The sequence below is a fragment of the Leptopilina heterotoma genome, unplaced genomic scaffold (genome assembly GCF_015476425.1).
Source record: "Leptopilina heterotoma isolate Lh14 unplaced genomic scaffold, ASM1547642v1 Lhet_116, whole genome shotgun sequence".
NCBI classification, from domain to species: domain Eukaryota; kingdom Metazoa; phylum Arthropoda; class Insecta; order Hymenoptera; family Figitidae; genus Leptopilina; species Leptopilina heterotoma.
Genome location: NW_025110835.1, coordinates 1,235,612 through 1,258,377, shown reverse-complemented (window position 1 = coordinate 1,258,377; position 22,766 = coordinate 1,235,612). Strand labels below are relative to the sequence as shown.

General features: G+C 21.7%; 2 protein-coding genes across 5 annotated transcripts in view; both read right to left on the bottom strand.

Annotated features, from left to right (window-relative positions):
- The window catches only part of LOC122509526 (complexin), a 577,926-nt gene that overhangs the window by 382,147 nt on the left and 173,013 nt on the right, over nt 1-22,766 (bottom strand). The window lies entirely within an intron of this gene.
- On the bottom strand, nt 8,881-11,340 carry LOC122509507. Its single transcript, XM_043623637.1, has 3 exons — nt 10,986-11,340; nt 10,177-10,788; nt 8,881-10,095 (listed from the first exon to the last, which is right to left on the bottom strand). Exons 1-3 carry the CDS (start codon nt 11,193-11,195, stop codon nt 9,499-9,501), a joined length of 1,419 nt encoding a protein of 472 aa, XP_043479572.1. The 5' UTR covers nt 11,196-11,340; the 3' UTR covers nt 8,881-9,498.

Sequence of the window (22,766 nt, the reverse complement as noted above, 5' to 3'; positions counted from 1 at the left end):
TTCCATCTAGAAATTTTATTAAAGAATTAAAAATAATTGAAATCTGACAAAGAATTAAAAAAATTTTTTTTTAAATAGTTGAATTCCTGTGGAAATGTTTATTTTTGAAAAGAATTGAATTTTTGGAAAGAGTTTTATTAAAATTTCTTAAATAATTGAATTGATTTGCAGAATTTTCATTTTTTATGAAAATAATTGAATTGTTTCGAAAATTTTTACAAACATTTTTGTCAATAATTGTATTCCTAGGAAGAATGTTGTATTTTACGAAAATAATTGTATTCTCTGACCAATTTTATTATAATTTTTCAAATTTATAAAGCATTTTATCAAAATTTTTTTAAATAATTGAATTCTCAAAAAAAATTTTATTATTTATGAAAATAATTTATTTCTAGCGAAGAATTTTATTCAAATTTTTTTAAATAATTCAATTTCCATAAAAAAATGTATTATCCGTAAAAATAATCGAATTCTTAAGATAAATTGTATTGAAAATAATTGAATTATATAGGAAAATTTTATTAAAATTGCAATTTTATTAACTAAATCTTGTAAAGAATTTTGTCAAAATTTTTTAAAATAATAGAACTTCTAAAATAATTTTATTTAAATTTTTTGAAATAATTGAATTTCTCAGATCTATTTTTTTCAATTCTCTGAATATATTTGAATTCTTTGGAGAAACTTCATTAAAAAATTGGTAAGTAATTGAATTCCTGTTAAATTTTTATTCAAATTTTGTTTAAATAATAGAATTCTTTTGGGAAATTTTATTAAAATAGTAGATATTAAAAATAATTGAAATGAGGAAAATTTTTGAAAATAATTGAAATTTTGCCAAGAATTTTATTAAAATTTTTCAAAAAATAATAAAATAATTGAATTTCTGTAATGAGTTGTTTTTAAAATTTCTATTTAAATTCATGAAAAATTGATATTTTCTAAAATTTCAAACTGAAACCTTTGAAGTTCATCTATTTATGAAGATTGTAAACGCAACTCTTTTGAACTCCAATTAATTTTGAAATTTTTAAGTAAAATTATTCATTAAATAATTTATAATTAATAATTTTATGATAGTTCTTCAAGAATGAAGTTATTTAAAAAGAAATTATTGTCAGAAATAGAAAAAAATAAAGGGTTTGTATTAGAACTCTTGTCAAATTTATAGTTTAAAATGAGGTAAACAAAAAAGACACCAAAATTCAGAATTTTCTTATAAGTTCTAAAAATTTTATTTTTTCCAGTACTTTTAATAAAAATCCCTAACATTTCCCTGACTTCCCTGAATAATTCTAATTTCCCTGACTTCTCCCTGAATTCCCTGACTTGTGGCAACCCTGATTATTCGATTTTCCTTTCTTTGCAATATTTTTAATAAATATTATCACTTGATTAACAATAAAAAAATTTCGAATTTAAACTGTATTAATTTTTCATTATCATAGAAATATATAAGATTTTCCGATAAATTATTGTCACCATTTTTTTTTTTAGAAACAGTTCATAATTTTAAACAAACTATAATTTATTGTATTGTGCTGTTATTTTCTTTGGATTTATAATTTTAGTGTGATATTATATTGTTTGATAAAAATCCATAATCTTAATTATTTAAAATATAAAATATAAATATAAAATATAAATATAAATATATAAATATATTATTATGAATATAATTTATATAATATAAATATAAAATATAAATTTATTGTAATTATTATTCACAATTGTAATTATTACTAATACATTTTGATTAAAGTAATAAAAAATAGTTACATTTAGTAATAATAAAGATTAATTGTGCAAAAGTTTGAAGCGGATTTGAAGATAATTTTTGAAGTTATTAATTAAATAGGAAATAATGCGGGGAATAAAAAATGACCATTAATAAGGGGTTACGCCACCCTGAACGCATGAAAATCGGATGGTTTTTTAGGAATTTTTTTGATAAAACTGTTTCAGGTAGGACTTCTTTACATTTATTGATGCTTTAGTACATATATTGAACTTTATAAATATTTAAAAAAAAATTGTTTTTAATTAAAAATGGCGGAGATATAACTATTGGCGTGGATCAATTTTTCCGGAGCACTCCTTGATGGTGTACATGATTGCCCGTGCAGAAATCGCCACTTTTGTTCCCGATTACCGCCCTGGCCCCGGTCGGGATTTCATGATCTGGCCCCGACTTCGTGGCCCCGACCAGGACCAGGCCGGGTTTGCCCAAGGATCTACAAACAGCGCACAATGGGATTTTTTTTACAATTTACTTTTCAAAACTGTCTACAGCCTACAATTCTTAATCGGTTTCAGTATTCTTTATTTTAAATTAAAGGCGAATAAATTCTTAAGACATCCCTTAAGGTCAATTTTTTAGTTCTTAATTGTTTATAATTTTTATTTTCAATCGAAGTTAACAAATTAATACAATTTTTCAAAAAAGGAGGCTTATTTTCTTATTCCGTTGCTGCATATGATCTGAATCAGTTCAAATTAATACAATATGACCACCACACAATTAATAAAACAGAAAGTAATTTATATCAATTGTTATAAACAATATTAATTAACAAATAGTTAACTTTGATTTCTTTCCACTAAAAAATGTTTTTTTCACCTTTTCTTTTTAATTTAAGTTCATTTAAAGAATATTTGTCCTTTTTGATTATAAAATAACTTATTTAAATTGTTATAAACAATATTAATTAACAAATAGTTAACATTGATTCCTATTCCACTAAAAATTTTTTTTTCACATTTTCTTTTTAATTTAAGTCTATTTAAAGAATATTTGTCCTTTTTGATTAAAAAATAACTTATTTAAATTGTTATAAACAATATATTAAATAACAAATAGTTATGTAACTTATGTTCCTGTCCACCAAAAAAATTTTTTTTCACGTCTTTTTTTAATTTAAGTTCAGTTTAAAAATATGTGTCCTTTTTGTTTAAAAAATAACTTATTTAAATGGTTACAAATAATATTAATTAACAAATAGTTAATTTTTGTTCCTTTCCACCAAAAATTTTTTTTTCACGTTTACTTTTTTATTTAGATAATGTTAAAAGACCACGGAAAATAAAAAAACAAAACAAAACAAAATAAATAAACAATTAAAAACTCAAAAATTGGCCTCGAGGGATGTCTTAAGAATTTATTCTCCTTTAATTTAAAACAATAGGACAAACGCACCAATTGTCGAGGGTAAACCATTTGTCGATGTTATCATGGTGATAACCAAAAATATTGCCTAAAATGTTAAATTTATTTGTGGTTATAATATTAACATATTATTTTTGACATTTATAATTCTTAAAAACTCTTAATTATTTTTCACACTTAAATTGAAATTCCATGTTTAAGGCAAAAAAATAAATTATTATTAATTAATAATTTTTAGTATTATTTTGAATTATTAATAATAAAAAAATTTTTATTATTTTAAAAAATAGTTAAATTATAAATAATAAAGAATAAATAATTAAATTAATAATTTTTACCATATTATTATGATAAACATATTAATTTATATATATATATATATAACATACATTTTTAATAATTTTTCTATAAATAAATATGATACAGTCAATTTATTATGATAGCACTGTATATAACGGTCCCATGATTCAAAAGGAAGTTTAAGCGAGGTCACTTCCAAGCTTGCGTGGCTATGCGGTTAGTGTATTCGACTTGCGTCCTCGAGGTCTAGGGTTCGATCCCCCGTGCGTACGATATTTTTCCGTCTTAGTTTAAGTGTTTTGTGTATAATTCTTAATAATGTTACATAAAGTATAGGTTTAAATAATTATTAACAATAATAAAAATTATAAATAATTATTAATTTAAATAAGATAGTCTGTCTAAATTAATGAAAGAAAATAAGAAAAATATTTTTTTTAAAAACTTAGTTCAATAAAAGCAATTCTAATAATTATTTACATTTTTAATGACACTCATAAAAGTTTATTTACTACAAAAATATTAATAATAATTATTAATATTGAAGTAAATACTCCTCATGCTTTAATAATCAAATAACGAGCTTTAATATAATAAAATGCAGTCAGTATTAGATTTCTACCTGGGTAGCGAAAAGACCGGGGAAATTCCATGGCCCCGACCGGGTCCCGACAGGGCGGCCAGATCGGGCAAAGTGACATGGCCCCGGTCGGTTTTAGTGTTTCAACCAGGCCGGGGCCAGGTCGGGTTGCCAGATCGGGGCCCGGTTTGTCCCGATCTGGCCCCGACCTGGGCCCGGTCAAAATTTCTGCACGGGTGGCAGTTCAATTTTTGTCAGAAACAAGTAAAACAATATTTTTCTTAAAAAGTGATAAATTTTGAACAGAGTGACGAAGCCATTTTAAAAAAAAAAATTTTTTACGCAAATGGAAGCACTTCAAAAATTGACATTTTTTTTTTGGCTAAAATTACCGTATAAAAAATTGGATAAAAAATTTTCAAATTATTCAATCAAAAAAATCCCACGTCACTCTGTGGAAAATCTATTTAGGAAGATGTATATTTATTTTCAAGTCAATCGATTGAATAGTTTTTGAGTTATCGTGTACACCGTCTCGAAAATTGTGGTTTCGAGAAAAACGCAAAAGAAGAAAAAAATGAACTTTAGTGTATTATAACTTGAAAATTTTTCAATTTACTATTTAATCAGCAATTCCTGGGCCATAATTTTTTTTATTTAAGAATGGAAGGGATACAATGAAAAGGACCCTTCCTAAATCATGAAAGGGCCCCCTAGACCATTCGAAAATAGAAAGTCGCTGCTTCCAGCAGCTCTCGGCGCGTCCCCACCGCGCTGACTTCTAATGACCATAACTTTTGTAATTAGTGAGACATTGTCTTCGGCGACATCTCAAAATATTCGTTAGAATATAAACTTTGAAATTAAGCAAAAAAAAAAATAAATTTTTTTGAAAATTTCAGGGTGGCGTAACCCCTTAATAAAGAATCACCCAGATATACATATAAATAGAAAAAAAATAATTTTAGTTTTGAAAATAATTTCTAATAATACGACAAAAAACGTTAAAAGAGTTACAAAATTGGTTTATATTTATATATAAAATATACTAAAAGCAAATACCAGAAATAAAGGGAGGGATATTCCAACGTTAGGTCTTTGAACTCATAAAATATGCATATTTCACGGATGAAAGAGCTGAAACAGTTCACGCAACAGTCCTTACATTCATAAACAAACATTAGTATTAAAATAAATTCAATGACAACGCATAAAAATAGTTAAAGTAGCACACGAGTCTAATTTCACTTTCATTTTGACCGATCGAAGAACTAAAGGGGGATTAGTTGAACTTTCATTTTCTACACCTTTTCCTTTCTTTTCTATCTGTATGCGGGGAAAAAAGATACGTTTCTGATAACCCCTAGCGAACGAGTTTCACCCTTGTAATGAAATTACTAATAAAAAAAAGGAAGAAAAAATATCTTAAATTTATAAAACGATTTTTTTTCCTCTTTGAAATATCCTTATTATAATAACAAATTCGCAATTAAAATTTACAAATTAAAAATTAATACAAATTTTCAATAAATATTGAGAATAAAATAAAAATAGAAAAAATAAAAAAAAGCAATAAACACTTTCAAAAAATGTTGTTAATTTACTTTTGAAACGATAATTATACCTCTATGTACAAAAATGATGAACACTTTGTAATAAAATAATTATAGGTTATTCTAGTTTTATCATCATATAAAGTGAATAATTTTGATAAAAATAAAAAATATATATACGAATACTGTTCAAAATTTCCACCACGCACTTTGTTTTCATTTTTATAAAATTTCAAAGAAAATATTTTATCATCCACCCCCTAAAACTCGTCATCGGATTATAATAATAAAGGACATACAACTACAAAGAGAATATAAAACAAAACAAAAAAAAAATACTTTTTTTTACAGTACATAAAATATTTTCCATACGCTCAACCGATTTTTATTGTATACCAAAAACATCAAAGTGAATTTTAAAAAATAAATAAAATAAATTAAGGTCAGCTGGGGGTTACGTGCAAAAAGTAATTTCAGATTAATTTTAAATTTAAAAAATAAATACAACATGAAGATTTTAATCGTTACAAAATTCTCTTCGAGAAAAATGGAATTAAAATCTCTTTCATTTTTTTAACTTTTTCATTGAAATCTAATTTTTCGAATAAATTATCAAACGATAATTTTCCATTTTTTTAATTTTTGTTTTTTCTCTCTCTCTCTCCACTATATCAACAAACTTTAACTCTTGTTTCTTTTCACTTTTTTCTAATTCTATGGGGAGTTTTGACTGTTTTATTTGTCAGAATGTAAATGCACTTTACGCGTCGTAAAAGGAGTTCCATTTAGACTCGTTGAAATGCTTGTTCGTCTCATTTCAAGCCGTTTCCACTCTCATTTTAAAATTAAATGTAAATGCCATATTTACAAAGTAGACAGAGAATTTACTATTAGTTAAGAAAATGTGTATTTCAAGTCGAAATACGATACAGAAAAGTATTTTAAAACTTTCTTTTTCACAATTTTTTCATTGAAAAGCAAAAAAAAAAAAAAAAAGAAACTGAACAAATTTCATTCAAAATATGACTATCATTTTTATTTACATTTTTTTTCAAATGAAAAAACTTGTTAAAATTCTGAATGCATCATTCAAATAAATGAATCTTTTATAATAAAAATGCTTTTGAAGATTCACTGAACAAAATTATATTCCTGAATGTACATCTGTATTTTTTTTATGAAGAAAAGAAAATCTGCATTATTATTATTCTCAAAATTCTATAAGTATGTATCTTTTTTGAAAAATTAAAAAAAAAGGTTTGAGAATTAAATTTTTTTTAATGAAATTTATTGAAATTACTAATTATTTTAATTTTTCAGAATTAAAAAGTATTTTCTCAAATACTTTTGCACGTTTTTCATCAATTATTTTTTATATTAAGTTTACAGTAACGTTTCTTTTTTAACTTTCAAATATTTTGACTGAAAAAAATATATAAAATTTTATATTTCAGATTTTTTATTTGAACATTTTTCATTAATTATTATTATAAAGAAGTTAAATGTTAAAAGTTTGTATTAAAAAAAAGTTGAATGTTCAAATGAACGAAACACTTTTTCAATATATTTTTTCCCTATTTTCCCCCTATTTTTAAACAAATATCTACCAAAAATTGTAATTTTCTTTTTGTAAGTTAAAAAAATTTTAAATTATGTTAAATAAAAAAAAAATTTCTACTTTTTGTAAACTTTGAAAAAATTTTAATCTTTTGAAACTTGAAAATATATTCTTAAATATTATTATCTCCAGAGTAAATTTTACTACTCCTACTACTGTATAAATACAAAAAAAGAAAAAAAAAACTTAGGCCACAAGAAAAAAAGACGAAGTTGTAAACATTTAAAAATAAAATATTCTTTGCTATCAAAAATGTAGACAAAAAAAATTTGCATTTAATAATTAAGTAAAGTATGAAATTATTAAAAATGCGCTGGTGCAGTAAAAGCAAAAGATAAAAAATTCAAAAACAATTTTAAATTCACAAAATAAAAAAATTTTAATCTCTCAGTTATAAACGAAATTATTTTTTATTTAGATTTCATGTTTTTTAGTTTCGTAAACGTTGATAAATTTTGAAATTAAGTCGCTTGAAAATAAAAGCTACTCAGAGATATGTATTTATGTATTTAAAATATTTGTAAATAAATTATTAATTATAAATTATTATAAAACATTTGAAATTAATTTTTTTTAAATTAATGAAGTAATTGGAAATAAGTAACAACTGGTCAAAAAATTATTAAACCTTTTTTATTATTCGATAAAATTATGATAAAATATTACGGAAAAAAATATTTACTGATTTATATTTATAAAAAAAATATTCTATTTATGAGAAAGTGGGGCAAACCGTCCGATTTATGAAAATTTTGTCGACAAATTTAATTAAAATTATATAGAAAATAATTTTATTCTTATATAGAATTTTATTAAAATTTTATTGAAAATAATTGAATCTCGTACGAAGAATTTTATGAGAGTTTAATTTTTTAAAATTTTGTATTTGAAATTATTCAAAAATTGAAGTTGATATTTAAAAATAAAAAATTAAATTAAATTAAATAATTAAATATTATGTTTTGTCAAATTGAAATTATTTTTAATATTTATGAAAATAATTAAATGTTTGCATAAAATTTTATTAAAATTTTTTTTAAATAATTGAATTCTTTTTGGAAATTTTATTAAAATAGTAGAAGAAGAAGAATTTTGTTATTTATAAAGATAATTTTTGCAACAATAATTTTTTTTACTTCCTCTCTAACTATGATATAAAATTAAAAATAAAATTAAACTTTCTTCCAATTACACTACATAGCGAGTTAAATAGAATATGATTAGAAACAAATATTTGACGCACATTTATATAGATAATAAAAATTCTAATGCAATTCACAGCCAATGAAAATCTTGCACAAAGCAAAACAATTTATATGTTTACATAAATATTTTTTTTTATCAACTTCGTGTCAATCTGTAACGAAATTTTCAGTGAAATTAATAAAAAGACGTTTTGAAAAAAAATACAAAGATAAATATTTTAATTGCTTTAAAATATTTGCAATTGAATGGAAAATATTTTTTATTTACCTAATAGGGAAATTAATTGTTTCCTTATTTTAATTTACAGGTAAAATAAAGTAAACCGAATAGAAATATTTTTTCAAAATTCGTTTAATTCAGACCAATATTAATTAGAGAAATTTTCAGACTTTTATTCCAGGGCATAAAATTTAAAATCAAAATTTATAGATTTTTAAGACAAATCTTTTTATTTTTTTGTAACAATTAATTTTACATATTGATTGTTTTTTTACAATTGCGCATTATTTACTTAATTCTATCGAAACGAAAAGGCAAAAAACAAAATCGTGACAATTTGATATGACAGAAAAATGTACATAAAAATTGAGTAATTTTTCTGTCATAGTTTGACATTAAGAATAGATATTCTAAAATGTTATAGTACAACTGCGTCTATATAATTATTTTAATTCTTCACCATCGCAATTAATAAAATCTATTTTTCTTTTAAATTTAAATAAAGAACTGAAGGACCTAGCAGGAAATACATTAGTTTTGGAACCCAGTCGATTTTTTTTATAAATTTTGAATTTTAAGTTTTCATTCAGTCTGAAGAAAATGATTAAATTCAAAAAAACTTATAGAAAAATCAACTTTGACTTAAAACTAATGTATTTCCTTCGGGGTCCTTTGGAAGAAATTTACATTTTTTATTTAAGGAAATTTGAACCATTATAACGTCACAATTTGTGCAAAGCGTGCATTTTAAAACTGTAACGTCATAATGGTTCAAATATCCTTAAGGTAAGCGATTATTTTAATAATTAATATATTACGAAGAATAATGTGCTTTGAATAGTCACTAAACTACTTATAATTTAGAACAATGTTTTACATTTTCTATTCCTTTTTCTATATTGTTAATTAATGACTTTCTGGTAAAGTTATTTTTTTTAAATAAAAAATCACCAATTTTATCATCTATTAAATTCAATTCCAAAATATTCTTCAAATAGCACTTATTGTCAACAAAATTCTTTGAATATTCTTTTAAAAAACTGAAAAATTCATAGAGTTTTGCGAATGTTGCTTTATTTCTATTCAAATTTGGTTCACACTCTGACGATATTAATTTTTTCATTTCTTCACTTCTATTCCCATAAAATCTCCTAGAATAGAAATGATAGTTTTTATGTAAATAATAATTTTCCATTGCTGTCATAGTAAGCAATTCAACTATTTTCCCAAAATTGGATTTATTAATTTTTGGTTTATTATGCATTTGGATTTCTTTGCAATCATTAAGATTCAAAACTGTTTTAAAATAATTAATAACAATCTCCAAATTACTCATAAATAATTCATGTTTTTTATTAAGTTTATCAATGACGAATTCGGGGTCAACTTGAAAATTCGAGATAACGACTTTTTCTAAAACTGAATCGTTTTTCAATAAAGACACATTTGGCTGCAAGAATAAATATTTCAAGTTATAAATTAAATGCTAATTAAATGTTAATTAAATTCTTTTAATAATTTGTAAAATTACCCGTGACATAATACACAATTTCAACCGTTCCAATGTTGATATTATATCATAGTACATTGAAAGTCTGCTGCTGCTGTTAGCGTTTTTAAAATCGAAATGAGAAATTAATATTTTTATTTTTTCGAAACTCAGAAGACTATCAAAATAGCAGTCATCGTAATTAGGATTTATATGCATTGCAAAGAAATATTTGAAATATGTTTTAAAAAACATCGAGAGTGCTAAAAATATTTCTCCATTTTCTTTAGATGGTAATTCACATTTTGATGTCATTAATTTCAACTTTTCTTCATTTATCTTTTTTGACTCGTCCGAAATGGTAAAATTATAACCATTATAATAAAAATGAAAATTAATTGCATTTTCTACGATGAAATTAATTATTTTCATCAAATTCGATTCATGAATTTGAAAATCATCGATGTTCGAAATTGCATAGCAGTTATCATTTTGATTAATCCCTTCAAAATATAGAATAACTGATTTCAAATAACTTATGAATTGTAAATTTTTTGTTCCAAAGTTTTTATTAGTTTTATTCAAATATTCTATAAAATCTTTATCGTAAAAACTTTTTCGATTTGTTTGAATGTTATTCAATGATGCATTTTCCTTAATTTTTTTAAATACAAGAATACAATTATTTAAAATTTTTAGTATTATTCCTTAAAGCTAACAAAATTTATTTTTTATCAATACTAAAGTTTGAAATATTCAAAAACAAATTTTTTTCCTTCTACTTATAATATTATATATAAATCTCAACGATTGTAAAAATAATTTTATTTTACTAATTTATAATAATTTACCTTTTCATACAGCCTTAGATTTTTGTTAGACACTGTTTGTACTTTGGGCACTGTTTCCGAACTAATAGTAAAAAGAGGCGTTGTATTTTCATCGCTGTACTTAGTAGACACATTTTTTTCCTCGCCGACACTTTCCTTATAATAATTAAATATTCCCGTAATGAACAAGAGAACGATACCCAATAATTTCAGAATCCACGAATTAACCATTTTTAATTTTTCTTTTAACCGTGATGTGTGATTGCTTCAAGAATAAATTTGCTTCTAAATTCAAAAAATATCAGCTTGTGCAAAATGTAAAATAAGTTGTAAAAATAAAAACTTGAAATTTGTCATAAGCTTATTGCACATGACACACTAAAATTATTTTCAAGTAAAGAAAAAAAGTAGATAAACATATCGAGAAACTATAAATTAATGTTCTGCATTCACGGTCATTTGAAGGTTATACAATAATAAAATCTTTATTTCAAACAAAATTCAATACTTTTACATTTAAAATTATTCAAAATTAATTAAACTTCAAATACACCTCGCAACTCAACTCAATGAGAAATTTATCAAACGACTGTATATAGTTTAATATTTAATTAAAATTTTAAATGACACAAAGAAAATAATTAAAATTATATCAGCTTGGAAATATATATGTGTGTATAATTTTAAAGAAAATTTAATTAAACATTTTGTGAGCGAACAGGAAAAAAGTTGATTTTTTCAAATATCTTTTTTATAACAAAGCCTACAGATCGTTTTGAAGACACAAAAAAGTTTTTTATTTTATTCAAAGTACTAAAAAATTCATTGTTTACTTCATTTCACTGATTTCTAAATTTCATTATTCAAAACATCAATAACTTTCTTAAATAAATATATGTTTGAAAATATAATAAAACTCTTAAAATTAGTTTTTTTTTAATATTTTCAAATAATTTTTGAAAGATAATACATTTTTTAATTATACATAAATGAAAAATTTCCAAATAATTGAAATATGGTAAAAATAATTAAATTTTTTTATTAGAATTTTTGTATAAGCACTAAAAAAAAGAATTACAAATTTTATGCAGAATTTTAATCACGAACAAGAAAATGCATGATTTCACCAAAAATTTTAATGATAAGTCTAAAAAAATATGTATTTTTAGAAAAATTTTATAATTGAATTTTTAATAATTACGATAAAAAAAATTCTAAAAATTAGTTTAATAAAATTCTTCTCAAGAATTTAATTATTTTCAATAATTTTAATAAAATTCTTTTCAAGAATTCAATTATTTTCATGAATTATAAAATTCTTGTCAGAAATACAATTATTATTGAAAATTGTAATAAAATTATGTATAAAAATTCAATAATTTCCCATAAAATTTTAATTGAATTCCTGAAAAGAATTTAATTGTTTCCAAAAATTTTAATAAAATTCTTTCGGAACAATTCAATTATTTTCAAAAATTTTTATAATATTCCTCATATATTAAGACGATGAAAAAAAAAGATCGATTTTTTTCATCATCCTAATAATTTATCGACCGAGTGATAGCATCATTACTATATATATTCCTCATATAATTTCAATTATTTTTAAAATAATATTAATTGATTTTGTTGAAAAGGTTTCTTTAATTTCAAAAATTTTTTTTAAATGTTATTTTACATGAATTCAATTATTTTCATTAATAATAAAAATCTTTGTCAGAAATTCAATTATTTTTGAAAATTGTAATTAAATTTTAATAAAACTCAATTATTTTCCAAAAAAAATTTTTAATAAAATTTAATTATCCTAAAAAATTATTCAAAAATCATTTTTGAAAGATTTTACTGTATAGTTTTCTTTCACTGTATGAAAATCGAAAAAATTGCTTTTTTTTTATACGAAGAAAAAACACAGAAAAATACTGACATAACTAAAAAAAAAAGAAATATCTTATGACAAATAAAATACTATTGCTTTTGGAAAATTCAAAGACATTTGATACAAAAAAGGATCGTTTTAAATTCATAAAACGTGAATCTGATTACAGAGCCTTTTTGTCACATAAATGTTTAAAGTGCACGGCTATCATTGAAATAGTGATATAGGAATTTTTCTCCCATAATCCTTTGTGTAAGTGAAAACCCAGAAATATACACCGAATCTGCAACCAGTAATTGCTGATATTTATCGAATATTACAAATCGTAACTTCGAATATTTAGGAAAAATATTAAACGCATATAAAGATTTCTATTATAATTTACTGTAAATTTCATTAATTTTAAGTTTAATAAAAAAAATTTAGTAATTTTAGAAAAAAAAATTCTATTTTATTATAAAATTATTTATATTCTAGTAAAAAAAATTTCATTTCACTACAAATTGTTTTATTGCAGTAAAATATTTTTCGTTTCAGTAACAAATATTTGTCATTCTAATAAAAAAATTTCCATTTTAAAAAAAAAGTTTTCATTTTAGCCAACAAGTTAATTTATTGCAGTATAAAAATTTTTATTTTTATTTAGAACAAAGGATTTTATTTAATAGAAGATATTTCATTATTAAAAAAATATCTCATTTCAGTAAAAAATTTTCCTTTCAAGTAAAAAAATTTCCATTTAAGTACATGGAAAGAAAGTAAATACTTTTAGAAAAATTAAATAATTATTTTCCTTTCATAGACAAGATTTTTCATTTTAAATATCTAAATATTTAAAATAATCTAAATTCTAAATATATTTACTTACGAAAAACACTCGACGGGAAACTTTTGTTTTTTAACTCACCTGTAACAAAAAGAAGGGAAATTATTAGAATTAGAATTATTATAAAAAAATAAATAAAAACAAATAATTTCTTTTAATATTTATTTAATTATTTATTTAACAATTTATACGGGCTTACGAAAAGAAAAACGCACTTTTATTATTAAATTAAATTAAAATGTCTATAAAAATTAAAAAAATTTACATTAAAATATAGCAAGAAGAAAAAAATAAAGAATTTTTCCAAAGTTTGCAAAAAATAGATATTTTTTTCAACATAACGAAAAAATTTCCTATTTCAAAAAAATAAATAATTTTTGGAAGTTCTTAAAAAAAAGGAGTAAAAGAGGAATTTAATTAAAAATAAATATTATTTTATTCAAGTAATAATGAACAATAAATAATTTCCAAAAATATAAATTGTTTTTTGTAATATTGAAATCACAAAAATATCACGTTCAATATTTAAATTAAAATTATTTTTTAATAAATATTTTCATTCTTCAAGATTAATATTTTGAATTTTGCTCATTATTATCTTTAAATATTATTTAATATGTTTTACAAAAATACGTGTAAATACTTTAATTACTTAAAAATTTAAAAAAATTTTCTATTATTTTGAAAAATGAAACAATATTTAGAGAATATTAAAATTTTCGAAGCAGCTGCATTTATATTATCTTAATGTTATTAATATTAGTATACAACACATGAAGAATGAAGAAAATCATAAAATAAATGTGTTTCATGATGAAAAAAAAATCGTTTTTTCATGTAAATTAAATGTATTTTATGAACAATAAAAAATTGTTTTTCATATAGAAAAAATGTCACTTTTGCTTACTATTGCATAACTCAAACCGCACACAAAGATCTGATTATTTTTGACGTGTGGTGTAAACATTTTATTATCCTTAATAGCGACACATTGAAAATTGAGTGAAGTTAATTTAAATATATTTAAATATATAATTATTCATGATAGGAAATCTAAATTTCCAACGTGCTAAAAACATTATTACAAAAAAAAAGAAAGAAAAGAAAAGAAAGTGTTGCTTTTCTTTAAAGATGTTTACACCCTTCCCCCTTTATTATGAAAAATTACAATAAATCAATTTTTATCAAGATTATCATAATGACGGTATTTAAGCGTAGGAAAAATAATAAAAGACTTTTCGTGAAAGGAAGCAAAAAAAAGAAAAAATTAAAATCAATAAAATTCATTAAATAATTATAATTTTTTTATACAAAAATGAATTGTATGTAGTATTATACAAAAATAAAGATATAGGTATAATTAAAATTAATAGTATCAAATAAATATTTATTTATAGGAATATAAAAATACTTTTCTCGATATAAATTTCATTTGTCACTATTCTGGTTTGTTTTTATAGACATTCAATAGAAACTTTTTATATACAAAAATGACTTTTTTTTAGCTTTTACAGATTCACGAATGGTAGATTCTATAGTAAAGTTTAGCGCAAAGTTTTATAACAAAAGTCACAACAGAAAGAGGAACTAAAAGGCTTTCTATTGTTTTTCACTTTGCCTTTCATTATTTTCCCATCAGCGTGATTAAAGTTGTTTTTACTATGTTTTTTTAAATTCAGTTACTTTCTTCTTTCATTAAAGAGAATAGAAAAATGGAAAATCCACTCTTAATGTCATAAAACATGCCCTTGAAGTTTCAAATATTTAAATGATTTCAAAAAACTGTTTAATACTACAGTGAAATTTTCATTTCATTACAAAATTAATTTTTGTAAATTAAAAAAAACTAATTCTCAACAAAATATATATTTTTTTATTTTCTTAAAATAACTAGTAAAATAACTATTAAAATAACTAAAATAAATTCAATTATTTTCTATATTTTAATAAAATTCCTTAAATTAATTAAATTATTTTAGAAAATTCTAAAAAAAATTCTGAGAAGAATTTAATTTTTTTCTAAAAATTTTAATAAAATTCTTGTCAAGAATTCAATTATTATCATCATAAATAATGAAATTCTTCGGAGAAATTCAATTATTCTCAAATTTTTTGATATAATTCTTCACAAGAATTCAATAATTTTCAATTCTTTCAATCCAATTTTAAAAATATTTCATGAAAGAATTAATTTTTTTTTAAATTTTTAATAAAATTTCACGAGTTAATTCAATTATTTTTAAAAATTTTAATAAATCTTTCACAATTCAATTATTTTTTTAAATAGTAAAATCTTTGCAGAAATTCAATAATTTTCAATAAAATTTCACAAAATAATGCAATTTTTTTCTTAATTTCTTATAAAATTTTTCAAAAGAATTCAATTATTTTCTAAAATTTTTAAAAATCCTTTGAAACAATTCAATTTTTTCTTTATTTTTAATAAAATTTTTTGAAAGAATTCAATTATTTTCTATATTTTAATAAAATTCCTTAAATTAATAAAATTATTTTAGAAAATTGTAATAAAATTCTGAGAAGAATTTAATTATTTCCCAAAATTTTAATAAAATTCATGTCAAGAATTAAATTATTATCATTATAAATAATAAAATTCTTCAGAGAAATTACATTATCCTCAAATTTTTTGATAACATTCTTTGCAAGAATTCAATTATTTTCATAAATAATGAAATTCTTCGGAGAAATTCAATTATTCTCAAATTTTTTGATAAAATTCTTTGCAAGAATTCAATGATTTTCAATATATTAATTTTTAAATTTAAAACTAACAACACTTCTTGATAACTTCTTGCTGCCTTTTTAAAGTAAAATTCGCAGTTTTAAAAATAATAGAATTTAAAAATTTTCTAATTTAATTTTTTTGTTGCAAACACTAAAAAAATTCAATTTTGGAAAAATTACAAATAATTACAGAAATTCAATTATTAAAAAAAAAAATTCTTCTTATAAAATTCAACTCTGTTCAAAAATTGAAAAAAATTCTAGTAAAAATCACAATTATCTTTATAAATAACAAAATTCTTTTCCAAAGTTAAATTATTTTCATAAATGTCAAAAAAATTTTTGTCCTAATTTCAATTATTTTCCAAAATTTTTCTACTTTCAATGATTTTCAATATCTACTATTTTAATAAAATTTCCCAAAAAGAATTCAATTATTTAAAAACAAATTTAATAAAATTGTATGCAAACATTTAATTATTTTCATCAACAATAAAAATTTCACAAGAATTCAATTATTTTCATAAATAAAAAATTTTTTTAATGAATTCAATTATTTTCATAAAAAATAATTTTAATTTAAAAAAGGTTTGAATTTGATATTTTTGAATGTTTTAATTCCTGTGGAAAATCCTGTTCCAAAATAATGATTAAAAATAGGAATTGTGCAAATATTTTTTTTCTATTTCTAAAACAAAATAATAATTTTGTTAAAAAAATTGTGATTCGTAAACAAAAACAATGCAAAATAAATAAATTTTCTATTTCTGAATCACAGTTGTTTAACAATTTTCTAATTTTGCTTAGAAGTAAGGAACAAAAATATGTATAATTTCAATTTGACGAAACATAATATTTAACAAAATTTAAGTCTTTTAATGAAAAGAAGTGAAAAAAATTCTTATGATTTCTATTTGTCATTACAATTTTGAATTAATTATAAAATAAAAATAATTATAACATAATAATAAAATATACAATGATTGGACTGCTTTTTTTCTTTTTTTTCAATATTAAAATAGAAATATTTTCTTTTTTCAATAATAAAAAAAAATTGAAACACTTATTTAGCAGTTAAAGTATTTTCTGTTTTCAATATGAAAATGAAAGCAATTTCTTTAAAAACAAGTGAAGACACTTTAAGGGCGAAATTAACTGAAATTCTCTATGTATTTTTGGTGATAAAAGACAATGGCGTATCAGTAAACAAATGAAAAAAGAATATATATATATACTTGACTTTATAAACTGAAAGTTATCAAGGAAAGTTTGCTTGGTATATTAAGTGGTTGCATAAGGGGAAGAATTGAGAGAGACAGAGAAGAAAACATTGAAGGGAGAAGACAAGTAACATACAGCGAACTTGAAAGCACAAAGTCGACCTCGTTTTGAGCATGCAGGTCATGCTGAAACAGCGTTAGCATATATTGGTGAGTTTCACAGTCAGAAGTTTCATATACTTCTCTCCATTCTCTCTCTCTCTCTAAAAAGAGAGAGTCTCTCTTTTTTCTCCTTTTATTCTCAAAGCTCTGTGTCAATTACATTGCTCATGCATTACTCTTCTTACATTGCTTGCGTGCAGAAGCAACAAGCATGCAATCAGAGACTCCGATGAGAACTTTCAACTATTGCAATCAATTTCACATTTCTTGCACAGAGCCAAAAAAAAGGAAATTTTAATTTCATAATATTCGAATGCATTTTTTTAAATATCTATTTTTCATTTTTCTATAATTCCCGTGAAGATTCGTAAATTCTTTATTAGAATTCAATTTTAAAAGACATTCAAATTATTCTTTAAATTATTTATTTTTGTCTTTAATTTTTCCTTTTTGGTCCGTAAAGTCCGTGTTTTTAAATACTTTCACTGGTTCGAGCCCTGTAAAGCGGAGAAAAAAAATAGGAAGATAGGGTGGGGGGGGGAGTAATTTAGTTCAAGTCTCGTGACTGGATTGATGGATGATCCTGCGTTTCTGGTTTGCCATCACACCATCAGTGGTTACATTGACGTTTCTCTTTACCAGCTTCCGTTGGCCTGTTACCAACCAAGAGGAGAGTATATATACACGCATCTGAAACCACTAAAAGGGAAAAGAGAGAACGATTCGACCTACCCTTTTTCTTTTCTCAAACCAAACTGCCACTATCTCATTCTGAAGGACCCAAGTTAATGGGACGTAAAAGAATTATTTTCGTTGAAAGCCGGATCTCTCAGGGATATGGCGGAAAAATTGTCTTCAAATAAAATTCCTCATTTATATAACTTTTGAGGACACATTTCAAACGATCTTTTTACACTCAAATATATCGTAGCGATATAAATAGTTGAATTACGATTTTTTTTTCCACACCTAAAATATTCGCCTTATCAATTTATAATATATGCTTCTGTCTGTAAATTTAATAACCGCATGTGAATTTATATTTCTAAATTTATTTCCATATTTATCGAAAAAATTTTTATTTTACTGAATACTAGAAACAATTCGCGCCGCTAACTTCTTACTACCTTTTTTAAATAAAATTAGGAAATTTAAAAATAATAAAAATTAAAAATTTTCTAATTTAAATTTTTGTTGAAAACATTTAAAAAAATTCAATTTCAGATAAATTACAAATAATTGCAGAAAAAAAAAGAAAAAATTCAACTATGTTCAAAATTTGAAAAAAATTCTCGTAAAAATCCCAATTATCTTTATAAATAACAAAATTCTTCTCCAAAGTTCAATTATTTTCAAAAATGTCAAACAAATTTTTGTCCTAATTTCAATTATTTTCAAAAATAAAATGCATTTTTCTAATTTCAATGATTTTTAATATCTACTATTTTAATAAAATTTTCCAAAACGAATTCAGTTATTTAAAAAAAATTTTAATAAAATTGTATGTAAACCTTTAATTATTTTCATAAATAATACATTTTTTTTAAGGAATTCAATTATTATTTTTATAAAAAATAATTTAAAATTCTAGAAAATAATAATTGAATTAAAAATGATGAAAATATTTTTGATGAAGTTACAGTAACAATATTTTTATAATATAAAATAATGATTTTATCTCTCGGTCGTCTTTAATTATTAGAAAACATGAAGAAATCGATCATTCCGGGTCTTCAACTCGGAGCAATCGATATCTTTATGTTTTATAACAAATACTTTTATAAGTATTCTGAAAAATTCTGAATGATTTCTATTTGTCATTACAATTTTGAATTAATTATAAAATAAAAATAATTATAACATAATTCTGTCCAGTCTATACACACTTAAAGTTAGACTTTTGTGCATGCTTTTGTTTTTTTGATATGTTTTGATAGATGATATTATACCTACTTCTTTATTTTTTTAAAAATATTTTTCAATTTAATAATATTATCCTTATTTTGCAAATAGTTAAAAAATATCCTTTCCTTTTTTCTGAAAAAAAATTTAAAAATTGTTGGAAAATTAGAAAGTAGAAAACATTTTGCATATTGCTTCCTCATAGAGAAAGGATTGTATTTTCTGCATCTCAATTACAATTCATAAACAAAGTACAAGTTTCAAGTAAGAAAGAAAGGTTATAAATCAAATTTTGTTTAAGAAATTTTAAATTTATTTTGAAAAAAATATTTACAAAATTTCTATTTCTATTTTTTTATTTTTTATTTTTTATTTTTTATTTTTTTATTTTTTTTTTTCTATTTTTTTATTTTTTATTTTTTTTTTTTATTTTATTTTTTTCTATTTTTATTTTTTTTTTAAACGATTGTAAAATCATTCGAAAACATCAATAACTTATGTTCTAAATAAATATTTAATCATTATTATTTTTCCATAAGAATTCAAATTCTTTAAAAGATTTAAATTCACACCTTTTTAAATGTTAACAACTTATAAGAATATTTATTATAAAAGATGAAGAAATTAAGGATAACGGAGTGATAAGATCATTATTTTATATAATAAAAATATTTTTACTGTAATTTTTACAAAATTATTTTCATCATTTTAATTTAAAATTATTATTTTCTGGAATTTTTAAATAAAATTCTTCTTTAAATCAATTATCTTTAATAATTTTTGAAAAAGTTCTTTGAGAATTTTTAAATCCATTTGTTTACAATTCAATTTCACGAAATTTCAATTATTCAGAAATTCTTCAATTAAATACGTTTTAAAAAATATACACTGCAAATAATTTTAGAAAAAAATTCAATTAAACTTTTTCAAAATAATTAATTCTACAAAATTGTTGATTATAAGTATGAAAAATTAAGATTTTCAAAGAATTTAATTTGAAACCTTTTCAAAATTTAATTATTTCTTAAAATTCATGCTATAATGCTTTAAATATTCAAATAAGTATTATTTGAATACTTGAATAATTTAAATAATAAATATTCCAATCTAAAATTTTAACTGAAATTCATTTTTAAATCAATTTTTGTTAGAAAATTCTACGAGAATAATGAAATACCTATTTCTTAAAATTGAATTCTTATAAAAAATTTTATAAATAATAGAATTCATATGAAATTGAGGAAAATTTTTGAAAATAATTAAAATTTTGCCATAAATTTTTTGAAAGATTTAAAAAAAATTGAATTTTTCCAAGAATTTCATTAAAAATTTTGAAAATAATTGAATTTATGCAATCATTTATAATTTTTTCAAAATTCAATTAAAATTTTTAAAGACCTAAGTAATCTTCAAAATTTCTAATGAAATTCATTGAAAACTGAAATTTTATATTTTTAAACAGTTTTCTTAAAAGTATTAAATTGATATCAAAATGATTCCCGTATCAATTCATTTCAATTTGATAGCATTAAGTTAACAGTGAATTTCTTGAAATACAAAATTTCGAATTTTATTTTCCATATAATCAAATTTGTATTTTCAATAATATAAAAATTTGTTCTTCTAACATTAAAATAAAGTTGAATGTAATTTGGCAGGACTGAGGGTTAAATTTCTAATTTTCATGAAAGTAGCAGAAAATGATCCCTTCTACAGTTCATTGTCTAGTTTTCCTTTCTCTTAGCAATGACAATGAGCGTTATTTCCAGTACGATGAATCTATTAGCGTTGAAGGTTCCTGATCGGACGAGTACTGAAGTAGAATAGGTCACGCTCATGCCAGACCGAATAAGCAAAAGAGCAATGGTTTCATTAGTCTGTCAGTGACAAATTACAACTTCCACTGATTAACATCTTATGACTGCAAATTTTTTTTTCCTCTTCTTTATAAACATTTCTCTTTGTAATTTTTTTTTAAATCAATTTTTCATCTCTAATCTTTTCAATCAATTTTTCATATACATTATTTTAATCAATTTTTCATATATATTATTTTAATCATATTTTTCATATCTAATCCTGCAGGGTTGAGACAGAAAAATTTTATTTTGTTTTTCCCTAAATTTTTCTTGATTTTCACTTCTTTCCTGCGACCCTAAAGAATATTATAATTCACTCTAAAAATTATTAGATACTCAAAAAAATGTTCTATTACATTTATTTACGAATTTCTTTAATTGTAAAATTACTCGAAACCATTAATAACATCTTTTTCAAATAAATATTTAATTATTATTTTTCCGTAGGAATTAAAATTTTTCAAAACATTTCAAATCAAACCTTTTTGAAATTCAACAAATAAATATTTAATTATTATTTTTCCGTAGGAATTAAAATTTTTCAAAACATTTCAAATCAAACCTTTTTGAAATTCAACAAATAAATATTTAATTATTATTTTTCCGTAGGAATTAAAATTTTTCAAAACATTTCAAATCAAACCTTTTTGAAATTCAACAAATAAATATTTAATTATTATTTTTCCGTAGGAATTAAAATTTTTCAAAACATTTCAAATCAAACCTTTTTGAAATTCAACAAATAAATATTTAATTATTATTTTTCCGTAGGAATTAAAATTTTCAAAACATTTAAAATCAAACCTTTTTGAAATTCAACAACTTATAGAAAATTATTATAAAACAAGAAGAAATAGACCACTCCGAGTCTTTGAGCCTGAGATATTTCGGTTGCTCAACTTACCCCTATGCTCAACTAGCCCCGCTCTACCCTACATTAGAAAATAAAAATTACAAATAATTTAAAAAACAATTCAATTAAACTTTTTCAAAAAAAATTAAATCTACAGAATTTTTAATTAAAAGTATGAAAAATTTAGATATGTTCATCAAAGATTTTGATTTGAAAACTTTTTTACATTCAATTATTTAAAGAGAAAAATAAATAATTTATTGAATAATTGAATGTCTCTTAAAATTGAATTGTAATAAAGAATTTTATCAACAAATTTTTAAATAATTAAATTTCTTCGACGAATTTTAATAAAA